The 19029-nt window shown below is 41.5% G+C and overlaps 1 protein-coding gene across 3 annotated transcripts in view; it reads left to right on the top strand.

The window, feature by feature from the left end:
• The window catches only part of LOC138663574 (oocyte zinc finger protein XlCOF22-like), a 43468-nt gene extending 28248 nt beyond the window's left edge, over positions 1 to 15220 (top strand). For 2 of the 3 annotated variants that reach the window (XM_069749821.1, XM_069749824.1), the window contains one exon: positions 12196 to 15220. In XM_069749821.1, coding sequence (XP_069605922.1) covers positions 12196 to 13628 — 1433 coding nt within the window. In that variant the 3' untranslated portion in view covers positions 13629 to 15220. The remainder of the gene's footprint in view (positions 1 to 12195) is intronic. The other variant, XM_069749823.1, reaches the window with a different exon arrangement.
• The last annotated feature ends 3809 nt before the right edge of the window (positions 15221 to 19029 follow it).

Genomic DNA, 19029 nt, shown 5'->3' with positions numbered 1-19029 from the left:
CCAGCATACTCAGCATAAACTGCGCAACAATTACTGGGGTCCAATTTCTCCTGTTACCCTTGTGAAAATAAAAAATTGCTTGCTAAAACATCATTTTTGAGGAAAGAAAAAGGATTTTTTATTTTCACGGCTCTGCGTTGTAAACGTCTGTGAAGCACTTGGGGGTTCAAATTGCTCACCACATATCTAGATAAGTTCCTTGGGGGGTCTAGTTTCTAAAATAGGGTCAATAGTGGGGGGTTTCTACTGTTTAGGCACACCAGGGGCTCTGCAAACGCAACGTGACGCCCGCAGACCATTCCATCAAAGTCTGCATTTCAAAAGTCACTACTTCCCTTCTGAGCCCCGACATGTGCCCAAACAGTGGTTTACCTCCACACATGGGGTATCAGCGTACTCAGGAGAAACTGGACAACAGCTTTTGGGGTCCAATTTTACCCTGTAACCCTTGGTAAAATAAAAAATTCTGGGCTAAATAATTATTTTTGAGGAAAGAAAACGTATTTATTATTTTCACGGCTCTGCATTATAAACTTATATGAAGCACTTGGGGGTTCAAAGTGCTCACCACACATATAGATAAGTTCCTTTCGGGGTCTAGTTTCCAAAATGGGGTCACTTGTGGGGGGTTTCTACTGTTTAGCCACATCAGGGGCTCTGCAAACGCAACGTGACGCCCGCAGAGTATTCCATCAAAGTCTGCATTTCAAAACGTCACTACTTCAATTCCGAGCCCCGGCATGTGCCCAAACAGTAGTTTACCCCCACATATGGGGTATCACCGTACTCAGGAGAAACTGGACAACAAATATTGGGGTCAAATTTCTCCTGTTACCCTTGGGAAAATTAAAAAATTCTGGGCTAAATAATTATTTTTGGGGAAAGAAAGCGTATTTATTATTTTCACGGCTCTGCATTATAAACTTCTGTGAAGCACTTGGGGGTTCAAAGTGCTCACCACACATCTAGATAAGTTCCTTTCGGGGTCTAGTTTCCAAAATGGGGTCACTTGTGGGGGGTTTCTACTGTTAAGCCACATCAGGGGCTCTGCAAACGCAACGTGACGCCCACAGAGCATTCCATCAAAGTCTGCATTTCAAAACGTCACTACTTCACTTCCGAGCCCCGGCATGTGCCCAAACAGTAGTTTACCCCCACATATGGGGTATCGGCGTACTCAGGAGAAACTGGACAACAACTTTTGGCTTCAAATTTCTCCTGTTACCCTTGGGAAAATAAAAAATTGCAGGCTAAAAGATCATTTTTGAGAAAATATTTTTTTATTTTTATTTTCATGGCTCTGCGTTATAAACTTCTGTGACGCACTTGGGGGTTCAAAGTCCTTACCACACATCTAGATTAGTTCCTTTGGGGGTCTAGTTTCCAAAATGGGGTCATTTCTGGGGGATCTCCAATGTTTAGGCATACAGGGGCTCTCCAAACGTGACATGGTGTCCGCTAATGATTGGAGCTAATTTTCCATTTAAAAAGCCAAATGGCGTGTCTTCCCTTCCGAGCCCTGTCGTGCGCCCAAACAGTGGTTTACCCCCACATATGGGGTATCAGCGTACTCAGGACAAACTGGACAACAACATTTGGGGTCCAATTTCTCCTATTACCTTTGGCAAAATAGGAAATTCCAGGCTAAAAAATCATTTTTGAGGAAAGAAAAATTATTTTTTATTTTCATGGCTCTGCGTTATAAACTTCTGTGAAGCACCTGGGGGTTTAAAGTGCTCAATATGCATCTAGATAAGTTCCTTGGGGGGTCTAGTTTCCAAAATGGGGTCACTTGTGGGGGAGCTCCAATGTTTAGGCACACAGGGGCTCTCCAAACGCGACATGGTGTCCGCTAACAATTAGAGCTAATTTTCCATTCAAAAAGTCAAATGGCGCGCCTTCCCTTCCGAGCCCTGCCGAGCGCCCAAACAGTGGTTTACCCCCACATATGAGGTATCGGTGTACTCAGGACAAATTGGACAACAACTTTCGTGGTTCAGTTTCTCCTTTTACCATTGGGAAAATAAAAAAATTGTTGCTAAAAGATAATTTTTGTGACTAAAAAGTTAAATGTTCATTTTTTCCTTCCATGTTGCTTCTGTGAAGCACCTGAAGGGTTAATAAACTTCTTGAATGTGGTTTTAAGCACCTTGAGGGGTGCAGTTTTTAGAATGGTGTCACTTTTGGGTATTTTCAGCCATATAGACCCCTCAAACTGAGTTCAAATGTGAGGTGGTCCCTAAAAAAAAATGGTTTTGTAAATTTCGTTGTAAAAATGAGAAATCGCTGGTCAAATTTTAACCCTTATAACTTCCTAGCAAAAAAAAATTTTGTTTCCAAAATTGTGCTGATGTAAAGTATACATGTGGGAAATGTTATTTATTAACTATTTTGTGTCACATAACTCTCTGGTTTAACAGAATAAAAATTCAAAATGTGAAAATTGCGAAATTTTCAAAATTTTCGCCAAATTTCCGTTTTTATCGCAAATAAACGCAGAATTTATTGACCTAAATTTGCCACTAACATGAAGTTCATTATGTCACGAAAAAACAATCTGAGAACCGCTAGGATCCGTTGAAGCGTTCCTGAGTTATTACCCATAAATGGACACTGGTCAGAATTGCAAAAAACGGCAAGGTCTTTAAGGTCAAAATAGGCTGGGTCATGAAGGGGTTAAAATAAAGGGTTAAATCACGGAAAAAACTGGCGTGGGCTCCCGTGCAATTTTCTCCGCCAGAGTGGGAAAGCCAGTGACTGAGCGCAGATATTTATAGCCAAGAGAGGGACCATGGTTATTGCTCCTCCCCCCCTCCCCCCCCCTCCCCCCCCCCCCGGCTAAAAACATCTGCCCCCAACCACCCCAGAAAAGGCACATCTGTAAGATGCGCCTATTCTGGCACTTCGCCACTCTCTTCCCACTCCCGAGTAGCGGTGGGATAGGGGTAATAAAGGGTTAATGTCACCTTGCTAATGTCCACCGTACAGTTATGTCCCACGATGTAAATCCATCTGAAGGGGTTAAATAGTTTTACAACCAGGAGCCTGCTAATGCACCTGCCCCTGGCTGTAAAAACTGGGGAATGAATGGAATGCAGCTTCGTTGACTTGCGGTGTTGCGCCCCCTGGTGGCATAAACTCATATGAACTGTAACGTGAGAAAATATATGAACTGTAGCGTGGGAATTGTTCTGATTGAGTTTATGCCACCAGGGGGCGCAGCACCGCAAGTCATCGAAGCTGCATTCCATTCATTTCCCAGTTTTTACAGCTGGGGCAGCTGCATTAGCAGGTTCCTGGTTGTAAACTTATTTAACCCCTTCAGATGGATTTACATCGTGGAACATGACTGTACGGCGGACAGGCATGGGATATTGGTGTTTTTTTATTTTTCAATCCAACTGAAAAAATGGAGAGTACAATAAAGATTTAATATCTTTATTGTACTCTCAATCCAACTGATGATAGGCGCATCTTACAGATGTGCCTTCTCTGGGGTAGCTGGGAGCAGATGTTTTTAGCCGGGGGGGGGGGGGGTGTTATGACCTGGTGGTCAGGACAATAATGGACCTGGTGGTTAAGAGCACACGGAATGACCTGATAGTTACTGACTATATAGGACGAGCTCTGGGACGTGGGAACTCTGCTGACCGCAATCCCTAATCCTATCAACCACACTAGAAATAGCTGTGGATTGCTCCTAACGCTCCCTATGCAACTCGGCACAGCCTAAGGAACTAGCTAGCCCTAAAGATAGAAAAATAAAGCCTACCTTGCCTCAGAGAAATTCCCCAAAGGAAAAGGCAGCCCCCCATATATAATAACTGTGAGTAAAGATGAAAATACAAACACAGAGATTAAATAGATTAAGCAAAGTGAGGCCCGACTTACTGAACAGACTGAGGATAGGAAAGGTAGCTTTGCGGTCAGCACAAAAACCTACAAAAAGACCACGCAGAGGGCGCAAAAAGACCCTCCGCACCGACTCACGGTGCGGAGGCGCTCCCTCTGCGTCCCAGAGCTTCCAGCAAGCAAGACAACAATCAAAATAGCAAGCTGGACAGAAAAATAGCAAACCAGAGAAAAACAAGCAGTCGCTTAGCTTCTGCTGGGAAGACAGGTCACAAGAACGATCCAGGAGTGAACTAGACCAATACTGGAACATTGACAGGTGGCATGGAGCAAAGATCTAAGTGAAGTTAAATAGAGCAGCCAGCTAACGAATTAACCTCGTCACCTGTGGAAGGAAACAAAGAAACACCCACCAGAGAAAGTCCATGGACAGAACCAGCCGAAGTACCATTCATGACCACAGGAGGGAGCCCGACAACAGAATTCACAACAGGGGGGGGGGGTAATAACCACGGTCCCGCTCTAGGCTATTAATATCTTCATTCAGTCACTGGCTTTCCCACTCTGGCGGAGAAAATTTCGTGGGAGCCCACGCCAGTTTTTTCCATGATTTAACCCTTTATTTTAACACTTGCAGCTTCCAAGTTTTTCACACAGACACTACTAACATTATTAGTGAGGAATATGTAAAAATATAAGGGATATGAAATGGTTTACTGTATGAAAACCATGTGTCATATCCTGTCGGGTTTGATAAGGAGATAGCAAAAGTTGGCAATTGAATTACCGGCCTTTAAACTATCTAGCTCTGTATTAAATATTAAATATAAAATGTGTATGTATATAGTGTATGTATGTATGTATGTGTGTATATATATATATATATATATATATATATATATATTTTAGTGCCTTGCGAAAGTATTCGGCCCCCTTGAACTTTTCAACCTTTTCCCACATATCATGCTTCAAACATAAAGATACCAAATGTAAATTTTTGGTGAAGAATCAACAACAACACCCCCCACTTTTCAGTTTTTGAATTTCCACAAAAATTTTAAATAACCAATAAATTTCATTCAACTTCACAATTGTGTTTCACTTGTCCTGATTCCTCACCAAAAATTCACATTTGGTATCTTTATGCTTGAAGCATGATATGTGGGAAAAGGTTGAAAAGTTCAAGGGGGCCGCATACTAAAAACTGTATATATATGTTTTCACGAATGTTTGAGCCCATGAATCCATTCTATGTCCATTTTGCAAGCCGACGAGATAATCTCGCCGTACGGATGTCATTCGGAGGTTTACACGCGCAAAATACGCAGCCACACCTTGCCAACGGATGACATACGGATTACTGTTCAGGGAACATTTCTGCATATTTGGTCTTTAAAAAAAGCAGACCGTATTTTTATACATTGTGTGTGACTCCAGCCTTATGGTTTGCAGGTGCCATGACCCACTGGGAGAGCCCATGAGATGCCAAAACAGCAGAACCCACCATAAGTGACCCCATTTTACAAACTACACCTCTCAATTAATTCATCTAGGGGTGCAGTGATCATATTGACACCACGGTGGGTGTCACAGAATTTTATACCATTTGGCAGTGAAGAAAAAAATAACTGCATTTTTACCATCCAAATTTTGTTTTAGCCCCAGATTTTAAATTTTCACACGAGAAGTGGGTAAAAATTTCACCATAATTTGTCCCATTATTTCTACTGAATGTGGCAATATCCCATATGTGGCTGTGCAGTACTGATTAGCCATACGGAGTGACTCAGGAGGAACGGAGCGCTATTTGCCTCCTGGAGCACAGATTTTCCTAGAATAGTTTGTGAATTCCACATACAGAGCCCCTACTTGCTAAAAGAGCAGAATCCCCCGTCAAGTGACCCCATTTTGGAAATTATACCCCTTTGGGAATTTATCTACAGGGGCAGTGCCGATTTTGACTCCATCGGTATTTTCCAGAAAAAAAGCAGCAACGAATGTTGCCGAGTGAAAATTGCAAACTTCCGTTGTAGTGACCAGTGCGTTGCAGTCACCAGTATATTATGTTACTCCGTGCTTCTGGAGGCATGCACCCATAAGTTAGGTGGGCTCTCATCACTATAAAAATGCCAAGCATATGGGCGCTATATGTGGTTTAGGTACACTGTGGGATTCTGAAGGGAGGGGGGGCATTTGGATGTGGAAGCGCAGAATTTGCTGAGTTTCTTTTGGAGGGTTATGGAACTTTTTCACTTTTCCAGAGCCTTTTTACTACCAGTAATGTGGAAGTCCCCTATATTTCCATTCACAGATGATAGATCTGAGTGGAGACTTGCTTTTTTGTGGCTTAAGTTGAAGTTTTTATTGGGAACATTTTATACAGCATTTGGGATCACATTTATCCTGCTCTCTACGCTGACCACTTACTTTGGGGTTTCCATATAAATCTCTGAGTGACATGATTCAGATGAAACCCCCGAAGGATCCATTCAGTATAATGAGGCAGCAGTTACTCTAGACTCTGTCTGACCTCTGTTCAGCGGTGTACTTTCCAGAAGTGCACAAAACTGTGTCCGACGGCACTTTTATGCAATCCTAAAAAGATGGATACTGCTGGATCGCAGGTTCTATGGCGCCCACAGTGCCTCCATCTGCCTCATTGTAGGGAATTTTCCCACCAGAGGATTCATCAGAATTATGTATTTCAGAGATTTACACAGAAACCCCGATGTAAGCACAGAGCGCAGGATAAATGTGTGCTGAGCCTTACTGCGATCTTTGGGAGGCAGAATGAAAAAATTAACAGCAGGTGAACAATTGGTTTAATTTATTTTTTACGCCGTTCTTCGTGTGGTATAAGTGATTAGGTGACTTTATTCTTTGGGTCGGTGCGATTACAGCGATACCAGATTTATATCTGTTTTTATGTTTGGCAGCTGTCACACACTAAAAGACACTTTGTTGCAAAAAATATTTTTTGCATCACCATATTTTGAGAGCTATAAGTTTTTAAATACTTTGGCCAACAGAGTCATGTGAGGGCTTGTTTTTTGCAGGACAAGTTGATATTTTTATTGCTTTAATGACATTTTTGGATTGCTTTCTATTCTGATTTTTGGTAGGCAGAATGAACAAAAACCAGCAATTCAGGATTTTTGTGTGTGTGTGTGTGGGGGGGGGGGGGATGTTATGCCGTTCCGTGTGTGTGGTAGAATTGATAATGCAGTTTTATTCTTTAGGTCAGTACTATTACAGCAATACCTCATTTACATCTTTCTTTGTTTTGGAGCTTTTAACCCCTTAACGTCCAGTGACAGGCAGAGTCCGTCATTGTACGCCTCACCCTGTTTGATGCGAGCTTCGTTGATGAGCCCGCACCTTTTCCGGCACATGACAGCTGATTCGATCAGCTGACATGTGCCCCTAACAGCTGCTGGTGGAATCGTGATCTACTCATTGCTGTTAACCTGTTAAATGTCACTGTCAAACTCTGACAGCAGCATTTAACATGCACACGCAGGAAGCGCGTCATTACCTCCTCCCATCAGCGCCCGTGTCACATGACCGTGGGTCATTATACTCGGGTCAGCGTATACTCGAGTATATATGGTAATCAAATTACTAAATGGCGTAGCAAGAAAAAAAATCGAAATGCCATAATTACGTTTTTTGGGTTACTGCAACACTGCAATAAAATGCAATAACGGGTGATCAAAAGATTGTATATAAACGTCAAATCGGCATGCAAAAAATAAGCCCTCACCTGGCCCAAGATCCCCAAAAATGGAGACGGTACGGGTTTTGGAAAATGGCGACACATTTTTTTTTTTTTTACTAACTTTGGAATTTTTTATCACCACTCAAATAAAAACGAACCTAGACATGTTTCTAGTCTGTGAACTCGTAGTGACCTGTAAAATCATAATGGCAGGTCATTTCTAGCATTTAGGGAACATGGTAAATAAATCCAAAAAAACAATTGTTGAATTGCACTTGTGTTGCAATTTCAGTACATTTGGATTTTTTTCCCGTTTTCTAGTACATGATATGATAAAATCAATAAAGCTATTCAAAAGTACAACTTGTCCCACAAAAAATAAGCCCTCACATGGCCATATTGATGGAAAAATAAAAAAGTTTTGGCTGTTTGAAGAAGGGGAGCAAAAAATGGAAACACAAAAATGGAAATACCCCTTGTACTAAAGGAGTTAAACAATAAAAAAATTATTATATAGAAAAAAAAATTATTTTTACCTCGCTTTATTCTGAGAGCTATAACTTTTTCATTTTTCTGCTGATGGAGCTGTTTGGAGGCTTATTTTTTGCAGGACAAAATTACGTTTTCAGCGGTACCAGGTTTATTTATATCCATCTTTTTTATCGCGTTTTATTCCCCTTTTTGTTTGGCGGTATGATGATAATAACAATGCTTTTGATTTTTCTATTTTCTGCTAAAAGTTCTTTTTCCTTTGTCAGGCATGACAAAGTCCAAAGTGATTGCAAAAAGTTAATGAACAATTTTGTTAATATGTCATACTTTTCTTAAAAAACAGGGTATTCTGATATGTGATTTGACGTTAACATATTATCTTGATATTTTTTAAACCTTTTGACAGTATCACTATAGTCTGTACCACTATAATGAAAACTACCTCTTTGGTTGTATTTAGAAATGTAGTAACTATATGCTGTTCTTAATTAATAAATAAACTAGTTTATGGGGGGGGAAAAAAGCATTTTTTTGCCTTGTTTTTTATTTTTTTTTATATTTACAAAAGAGGTCAACTAGTGGGACAGTTTTATAGGTTGTGTCGTTGTGGATGCGGTGATACCAAATATGTGTACTTTTGTTGTTTTTTTTGTTGTTTTTTTCTCTCCATACAAATATTTATTTATGGATACAATATTTTTTGATTTTTTTTTTTTTTAATTATTTTTGATATTTTTAAAAATATTTTACAATTATTTTTAACAAATTTTGTAACTTTATTTTACTTTGTCCCACTATGGGACTAACATTTTTTGCAGGCTGATCCCTTCTTCAGCATGGGGATGCAGCAGCATCCCCATACTATGTAAACTGTCAGCTCTGCACTGACAGAGAAAGTTGCTCATCATGCACTGCACTGTTGGCAAGGTTCACTGAATGGTATAAAGGATATTCTGATTGCAAAGGACACCTGGGTCCCAGGTGTCCTTTGCAATCAGAATATTCATTATACCATTCAGTGAACCTTGCCAACAGCAACTGTATGAATAAGACCCTCCCTGTGAGGGTCGAAACATTATGTTCTTGTCGCCTCACTATTTTCTCTCTCTGCACCTGAACTGTATTATTGCTGCACCTGTATCTGTACAATAAAATTCTCACAAGCATCTATCAAGAGTGTGTGGTGATTGAACATTACTACGGGGATTGCCATCCCACTTCACCAGCACCTCGGAATGCTCCAGGCATGGTTTCTCACCACACTACCTGTCCAGTAGTTGGTCATATAAGAAAAACACGGCACTCTATTGTTCAAATGCTGTTGGTGCACAAGTAGGGTATCCGGCCCGTAATCAATAGTCTACAAAAACTTGGCACTCAAAATTCACTGAAAAAAAAATGGTTCATTTATTATGCATCCAGACAATAATAGTTGAATGTTTTCAGTCCTTACTCGGACCTTCTTCAGAACAAACTATTGCCTGGGTTAGATACATATGGGAACTGGGTGTCCACGTGGTATGTTAGCCCGGGTTCAGTACTGTATGTCCAGTAAGAGGAGTCAGCGCTTCTGTTTGCTTCGAGCTGTGCCGCTGTGGGTCTGCGCTGTATTGCCGGCAATTTCTTTGAATTTTGAGTGCCAAGTTTTTGTAGAGTACTGTCCAGTAGTTAGGTCAGAACCAGGAGGGCAGAGAAAATACAAAATCATAAGACCCAAGAGTAGTCATTAAACGGCCGGGGACACAACAGGAAACAAATACACAAGCAGGGAGCTGAACACCGAAGACTAAAGGTACCTTCACACTAAACGATATCGCTAGCGATCCGTGACGTTGCAGCGTCCTCGCTAGCGATATTGTTCAGTGTGACACGCAGCAGCGATCAGAATCCTGCTGTGATGTCGTTGGTCGGGGCTAGAGGGCCAGCACTTTTTTTGGTCGCTGGCTCTCCCGCTGACATCGCTGAATCGGCGTGTGTGACACCGATTCAGCGATGTCTTCGCTGGTAACCAGGGTAAACATCGGGTTACTAAGCGCAGGGCCGCGCTTAGTAACCCGATGTTTACCCTGGATACCATTCTAAAAGTAAAAAAAAACAAACGCTTCATACTTACCTTCGGCTGTCTGTCCCCGGCGCTGTGCTTCTCTGTACTCACTGTGAGCACAGCGGCCGGAAAGCAGAGCGGTGATGTCACCGCTGTGCTTTCAGGCCGCTGTGCTCACGGCCAGTACAGAGAAGCAGAGCGCCGGGGACAGACAGCGGAAGGTAAGTATGAAGCGGTTTTTTTTTTTTAACTTTTAGGATGGTATCCAGGGTAAACATCGGGTTACTAAGCGCGGCCCTGCGCTTAGTAACCCGATGTTTACCCTGGTTACCGGCATCGTTGGTCGCTGGAGAGCGGTCTGTGTGACAGCTCTCCAGCGACCAAACAGCGACGCTGCAGCGATCCGGATCGTTGTCTGGATCGCTGCAGCGTCGTTTAGTGTGAAGGTACCTTAAACCAGAGGAAAGCAAGGCTGTATCTGGCAGCTTCCGGCAATATGCCTCAAGCTTTAGTAGGGTGTGATGCTTTCCAATTGGCTGAAGCAAAGAGCAGATTATTGCAGTTGGACAGCACACACACTCATACTGCCAGACTGGATGGAACTATTTGTCCCAGTTAACTAATCTTAGTGGCTGGACAAAGCCTGCACCACCCAAAGCTGATTCTGATGTCTTCTCTATACCAGCGCCGCCTGCAGAATGAATAAGGCGGTATCTGGTGACAGAACTAGATGTCGTAGCAGCAAATCCCAGAGGAGATGGGACAATGCAGAAGCCTAATATGACAAAATGGCAAAAAATAACAGTCCAGTAGAAATCCCCGTAAAGTGACTTGATTTTGGAAATTATAACCCTCAGTGAATTAATCTATAGGAGTTATGACTATTTTGACACTACAGGCACTCAGGGGATGTTGGAGAGTGAAAATTGCCATTTTATTCCCCAACACATGGTGCCCAGATTGTGCTCTAGGAGACACACATACAGTAAATGGAGTTCTACCCACTACAGTAGAGCCAAATACTTGGATGCTAAATCTGGTTTGGACACACTTCAAGGCTCAGAAGTGAGGGGGAGATTTCATTTTGGGAGAGCGGATATTGCTGGATTGGTTTATGGAAGCCATTTTCCTTTTCCAGAGCCTTTCAGCCACTAATGTGGAAACCTCTGTTTTCCTGCTGGAGACCAACCACAACAACTGAAAACATGAACATCCAAAAGAGTGTACCCCGCACAGAAAATAAGTATAAATTTTATTTATTAAGGTAGAAGTGGCACAATAATAATAATAATTAAGTACGCGAATTCATGAAAGAAAAATGAAGATAAAAAAATCCCATATCAAAATTTAGATATAACTTGGTGACCCCAATATATCCATTGCAGGTTATATATCCATTTAGTGTGTCACACAGAATAAAAAATAGAAAACATTTTTTTAAAAGTGAATGGGTAATAAAAATATTTAAATAAAGTGCAATAATTGAATCACTCACTTATAAAATTAAACACCATTTATTGGAGACAGTGCCACTAAAAAAACACTGCAGGATTTAAGATAGCAATATATGCGTGAAACCGCAGGGTTAAACCAGTCCTGCGGACACAGTAATAATACTCATAAAGTGCAAAAAATGTAAACACCCTTAGGGGAAACATAAGTATCTGCAATATACCTTTTAGGGTCACCACGTCCTGTCACCGTGCACGCCGACGCGCGTTTCGGAATATCTTCCTTCGTTCTTGGTGTATCTGTGATTTTAAACGTGTTTTTCTACTGACAGATAATGGACTTGAGTGGAGACTTGTTTTTTGTAAGAGGAGTAGACATTTTATTAGTAGTATTTTTGCCTACATAACATTGTATGGCGATTTTTATTACATATTTGAGCGGCAGAATGAACAAACAGTTAAACACTACGCTCAACTAGTTCATGCTATGAGGTTTTCTATTAGACTGTGACCTGTCATTGTATTGGTGAGTAATGCAATATTTTAAAAAGTTGCAATTTTTACAGACAGTTTAACTAGAAATGTAAAAAGAAAATTAAGGATATTTTAGTTTAAAAATAATTGTTTTTTTGTCTTAGCAGATGACTGTACCAGGAGATCAGAGGGACAGCTGCCATCTTCAGTTTTTAAATCAGATGAGCTTGAGATCCCACAGGATGCAATTGAAGTGAATGATATTACTCCAGATCTACCCTCATCCCTTCACAGCAAAGATCTGTTATCTGAACCTTTGAAACAGGTCATGTCTTCTGATTCATTATCGAACACTAAGGAAAATCATAGTCACAAAATAAGCATTAAAAAACTAACCACTCCCAAATCAAAGAAGTCATTTGCACATTCAGAATATGGAAACCGTTTTACCCTTGAAAATTCTTTTCTTAAACCTCAAAAACATCACACGGCGGAGAACAGATTTTCTTGTTCCAAGAGTAGGAACTGTTTTAACCGGAAATCAGATCTTGATAGTCGCAAGAGCAATCACACGGGGAAGAAGCCATTTTCCTGTTCAGAATGTGGGAAATGTTTTGTAGACAAATCAACACTTAGTAAACATCAAATAAGCCACAAAGGGGAGAAGCCTTTTTCCTGTTCAGAATGTGGTAAAAGTTTCAATTCGAAATCAGATTTTTTTAGGCACCAGAGAATCCACACAGGGGAGAAGCCTTTTTCATGTTCAGAATGTGGGAAATGTTTTAACCGGAAAGAGCATCTTAATAGCCACAAGAAAACTCACACAGGGGAGAAACCATTTTCATGTTCAGAATGCGGGAAATGTTTTGGGATTAAATCAACTCTTCTTCGTCATCAGATAATTCACAAAGGGGAAAAGCCTTTTGCCTGTTCAGAATGTAGTAAAAGTTTCAATTGGAAATTTTCTCTTCTTAATCACCAGAGAACTCACACAGGGGAGAAGCCTTTTTCATGTTCAGAATGTGGGAAAGGTTTTAACCTGAAATCTGCTCTTCTTTATCACCAGAAAACTCAAACAGGGCATTTTTCCTGTTCAGAATGTGGTAAAAGTTTCAATTCGAAATCAAATTTGGTTAGGCACCAGAGAACCCACACAGGGGAGAAACTTTTTCCGTGTTCAGAATGTGAGAAATGTTTTTTTGCTAAATCAGCTCTTCTTAGGCACCAGAGAACTCACACAGGGGAGAAGCCTTTTTCATGTTCAGAATGTGGGAAATGTTTTGACCGGAAATTTACTCTTCTTAATCACCAGAGAACTCACACAGGGGAGAAACCCTTTTCATGTCCAGACTGTGGGAAATGTTTTGTGAATAAATCAGCTATTCTTAGTCATCAGAGAACCCACACAGGGGAGAAGCTTTTTTCCTGTTCAGAATGTGAGAAATGTTTTAGCCAGAAATCAAATCTTAATAGCCACCAGAGAACCCACACAATGGAGAAGCCCTTTTCATGTTCAGAGTGTGGGAAATGTTTTACATGGAAATCAACTCTTAATAAACATCAGAGAAGCCACAGAGGGGAGAAGCCTTTTTCATGAAAAGGGTTGTCCATTACTAGGAAAACCCCTTGTCATTCCTCATGTCTGGCCTCACTAAATTTGAAACACTGACACTCGCCTTCCATGCTTGGCCGTTCCAGTAGTGGTGTCGACACTCTCGTACCAGGGCTCATATGAGGTTGTTACATAACACGAGCCCTGCACCTAATCAGCGCCAACTTCACTGTTCCCACCTTAGGATATATTTAATATCAACGGGAAGCTAGGGTGGCGGCTGCCCTCTGACTTCCTCTTATTGTTCGATTAGTCCAAAGGTGGGGACAGTGACGCAATCGCTGATTAGGCGCAGGGCTCAAATGAGGTAACAACCTCACATGAGCCCTGTGACCACAAGTGCTGACACTGCTGGAATGACTCCTGCATGGACATTTGTTTAAGTAATTTTATTTTAACAGGATCAAACATGAGGCATTGAAAGGGATTGTCCAAGTAGTGGACAACCCCTTTAACCCCTTCATGCCGCAGCCCTTTTTGTGTTTCTGTTTTTCACTCCTCTCCTTCCCAAAGCCATAACTTTTTTATTTTTCCATCAATATGGCCATGTGAGGGCTGTTTTTTTTGTGGGACAAGTTGGTTTTACCATATCGTGTACTCGAAAACGGGAAAAAAATTCCAAATGCGGTGAAATTGAAAAAAAGTGCAATTCCACAACTGTTTTTTTGGATTTTTTTTTTACCATTTTCACCAAATGCTAAAACTGACTTACCATTATGATTCTCCAGGTCATTATGCGTTCATAGATGCCAAACATGTATAGGTTGTTTTTTATTTTAATGGTGAAAAAGAATCCAAAGTTTGTTTAAAAAAAAAAAACAAATTGCGTCACTTTCTGAGACCCGTAGCATCTCCAGTTTTCATGATCTGGGACTGGGTGAAGGCTTATTTTTGCCTGCCAGGCTGATGTTTTTAATGATATCATTTGAGTGTGGATACGATCTTTTGATCACCCGTTATTGCATTTTAATGCAATGTTGGGGCGACCAAAAAACATAATTATGTTTTTCTTTATTTTTTTTTTTTCACTACGCCATTTATGAATCATCTTAATTCTTGCACCTGACTTGCTCAAGGACCTTTCAAATCATGTAATTAATCACATGATGTGGAAGGAACTTCAAAATGGAGTAATGTATTTACATTCTATGCCTATGCAAATGTTTATATGTAGCAGAGCTGTGTGTATGTATGTGTGCATATTTAGTAAAACTGTGTATATGTAACTGTGCATATAGTATGGAGCAGAATTGTGTGAGTACATAAATATGTCTCACAAAGTAAAATCTCAATCATTAATATTTAGATACTTTATTTGTACCTTCTTAAAGGAAACCTGTCACCCCCAAAATCGAAGGTGAGCTAAGTCCGCCGGCATCAGGGGCTTATCTACAGCATTCTGTAATGCTGTATATAAGCCCCCGATGTATCCAGAAAGATGAGAAAACGAGGTTAGATGATACTCACCCATGGGCTGTCCCGGTTCTGTTCTGGTCCGATGGGCGCGCAGTCCGGTCCGGGGGGCCTCCCATCTTCTTACGATGACGTCCTCTTCTTATCTTCATGCTGCGGCTCCGGCGCAGGCGTACTTTGTCTTCCCTGTTGAGGGCAGAGCATAGTACTGCAGTGCTCAGGTGCCGGGAAAGGTCAGAGAGGCCCAGTGCCTGTATACTGCAGTACTTTGCTCTGCCCTCAACAGGGCAGACCAAGTACGCCTGCGCCGGAGCCGCAGCGTGAATACAAGAGGAGGACGTCATCATAAGAAGATGGGAGGCCCCGGAAAGGACCGCGACGCCCATTGGACCAGAACAGAATGGGGACCGCCCCTGGGTGACTATAATCTAATCTCTTTTTCTCATATTTTAGGATACATCTGGGGCTTATCTACAGCACTACAGAATGCTGTAGATAAGCCCCTAATGCCGGTGGGCTTAGCTCACCTTCGATTTTGGGGGTGACAGGTTCCCTTTAAAAAGGAACTACTTGATATGATCCTGACCACAAACTTTACAAATTGGCACTGTAGAAATGAAAAAAATGTATATAATTCCTATGACATATACATTAAATCATGTGCTAAACGTAGGTAGCAGGAAAGGGGTATGGAGCCTCCATCATTTTGCTATTAGTTATTCTTCATTTATATAGAAATCCTAATCTTATATTAATCCTTGATAGCTTAACATAGTATAAGAATCTTCTATAAAGACTATATTCCTTATCTTTGCTTACATGTAAGATTTCTATGTGGTGATGTATTCTTCCAGAACGTTTTGTGTGGGATACTCGAGGCCAGGGAGTAATTCCTACTCCCAAGACATGTGGATGGTTATTAAAAACAATGTACTCATTAAAACGTATAATTGGCCTGTGAGAAAAGATTTCTCTTATCTTGTAGTAATGGAAATGTTCCAAATGTATGTAACTCGTATATCGACGTCGTTCAATGTTGATGATAAAACTAGATGTAACCCCAGATGAGTAAGACACTCTGTCTCATTCTTTCTGAGGTGATTTTTGAGCGGTCTCCTCATATGTGAGAAATAAACCTGGGTGTTGATGCGATTTCAGTCGTGTCTGGCCATTTCATTCCATAGCAAGGAGATTTTTCCTAATATCTTTGGTCCTTGGAACCGAACCCAAATATACCCTCCTACGGTCTCGGAACAGCAAGACTGACATCGTGCACGGGGAGGGTCACAGACTCTCTACAACTAAGTCCTCCTTCTGAATTGACGTCAAAAGAGGTCAGTTTTCTCATTGAATACAGGAGGGTGACGGACTTGAAGACAGCCTAGGAGAAACTGGTGGCTTGACACGCCTGACCTCAGTAAAGGTACTGTCACACTAGACGATATCGCTAGCGATCCGTGACGTTGCAGCGTCCTCGCTAGCGATATCGTCCAGTGTGACAGGCAGCAGCGATCAGGCCCCTGCTGGGAGATCGCTGGTCGGGGAAGAAAGTCCAGAACTTTATTTCGTCGCTGGACTCCCCGTAGACATCGCTGAATCGGCGTGTGTGACACCGATTCAGCGATGTCTTCACTGGTAACCAGGGTAAACATCGGGTAACTAAGCGCAGGGCCGCGCTTAGTAACCCGATGTTTACCCTGGTTACCAGCGTAAAAAAACAAACAGTACATACTTACATTCAGCTGTCTGTCCCTTGCCGTCTGGTTCCTGCACTGACTGCTGGCCGTAAAGTGAAAGCAGAGCACAGCCACAGCGGTGAGTCACCGCTGTGTGACTCACCGCTGTGCTGTGCTTTCACTTTCACTTTACAGCCAGCAGTCAGTGCAGGAACCAGACGGCAAGGGACAGACAGCTGAATGTAAGTATGTACTGTTTGTTTTTTTACGCTGGTAACCAGGGTAAACATCGGGTTACTAAGCGCGGCCCTGCGCTTAGTTACCCGATGTTTACCCTGGTTACCGGGGACCTCGGGATCGTTGGTCGCTGGAGAGCTGTCTGTGTGACAGCTCTCCAGCGACCAAACAGCGACGCTGCAGCGATCCGGTTCGTTGTCGGTATCGCTGCAGCGTCGCTAAGTGTGACGGTACCTTAAGACCCTTCTTTGTTTATTGTTTGTTATATAAGTCTGGTTGTTTAGAAAGATTTTGTAATAATTTTGCTTAACGGTAGGGGAATCTAAGGGATGTAGCTAAATTGAGGACAAAGGAGTCCATTCAGGTGTAGTCACCAGGCACTTGGTACCTGGAACAAAACCTGTAGATAAATCAATTCCAATGTTTTATTGCCTGAGATAACTTATAACCATGCTGTTACTTGTTACTTATTCTGAGTTCCTAGGGATGTCCGGCTATCTCTTGTATCGCACTAAACTAACTGACACTTGGCGAACGTTACTAGATTGAATAAGTACATTGGATTGAACATTGGATCCTTTGATTTAAGTGACAATCCTGAGGATTGAAGGACCTTGTAGTGAGGATCACTACTTTCAATTGCCGATGAGCAGATTGAGGGTCCTTGTACACAGTCTATGAGAAGACCACAGTAATAAACTACTCCGTGTGCACCTTAAATATATTTTGTCTAGACTGTTAAGGTAGGGCATATATGTATTAACATTTTGTTTGTCTAATAATTGTGTGTGTACTAAGGTGACTGATATATGAAACTCCTTGAATGAACTGAATGACCGTATGCAAGTAATAAGGATTTAAAAATAAAAATCCCGCCTGTATAAAGAAGTCTAATTAGGTGTGATCCCTGATCAACTGGCACCAGGGATAAAACAAAGGAACATTAACAAGTGAAACACATAGTCATACTTGTAAATGTGAGATAAGCTGAAACCAAATATTTTTTATTATTGTGGAGCTAAGCAGAAAGACTGGGAACACGTCCTTGGGCTTGTCCTGTCCTTGCTTCTGGTGGCCTATGGTTTTGTGATAATTTAACTAATATTTGGGGAGGCTACAAGTGAAATGCACTGCAGATTTTGTGTGGGTTGTGGATGTTTTAGAAAAAGAACAGACAAGAATAGTGTCCTTTATGGTAGGTGGTTACCAACCACAGTATTTCTAAAGACCACAAGGCCAAAAATAAGATTTGCTAAACAAGGAAATACTCGGTGGGCATTCTTTTATCTGAATATCCAAGCCCTTATAAGTAATTCTCATTTGAACCATACCTTAACAGACTTGAGAAACAACTCCCTGTATTTACATCAAAGTACGGACGGACAGGTCTTCCACACCAAGCACATGTGTTAAAAACAGAGCTCGTAATTGAATCTACATATATACTGTATATATGGTATATACAGTTAGGGCGAGAAATATTTGGACAGTGACACAAGTTTTGTTATTTTAGCTGTTTACAAAAACATGTTCAGAAATACAATTATATATATAATATGGGCTGAAAGTGCACACTCCCAGCTGCAATATGATAGTTTCCACATCCAAATCGGAGAAAGGGTTTAGGAATCATAGCTCTGTAATGCATAGCGTCCTCTTTTTCAAAGGACCAAAAGTAATTGGACAACGGACTCTAAGGGCTGCAATTAACTCTGAAGGCGTCTCCCTCGTTAACCTGTAATCAATGAAGTAGTTAAAAGGTCAGGGGTGGATTCCAGGTGTGTGGTTTTGCATTTGGAAGCTGTTGCTGTGAGCAGACAACATGCGGTCAAAGGAACTCTCAATTGAGGTGAAGCAGAACATCCTGAGGCTGAAAAAAAAGAAAAAATCCATCAGAGAGATAGCAGACATGCTTGGAGTAGCAAAATCAACAGTTGGGTACATTCTGAGAAAAAAGGAATTGACTGGTGAGCTTGGGAACTCAAAAAGGCCTGGGCGTCCACGGATGACAACAGTGGTGGATGATCGCCGCATACTTAATTTGGTGAAGAAGAACCCGT

This window comes from Ranitomeya imitator, chromosome 2, assembly GCF_032444005.1.
Source record: "Ranitomeya imitator isolate aRanImi1 chromosome 2, aRanImi1.pri, whole genome shotgun sequence".
Classification (NCBI taxonomy): Eukaryota; Metazoa; Chordata; class Amphibia; order Anura; family Dendrobatidae; genus Ranitomeya; species Ranitomeya imitator.
The sequence above is the reverse complement of the archived record's forward strand: the minus strand, read 5'-3'. Positions and strand labels throughout refer to the sequence as shown.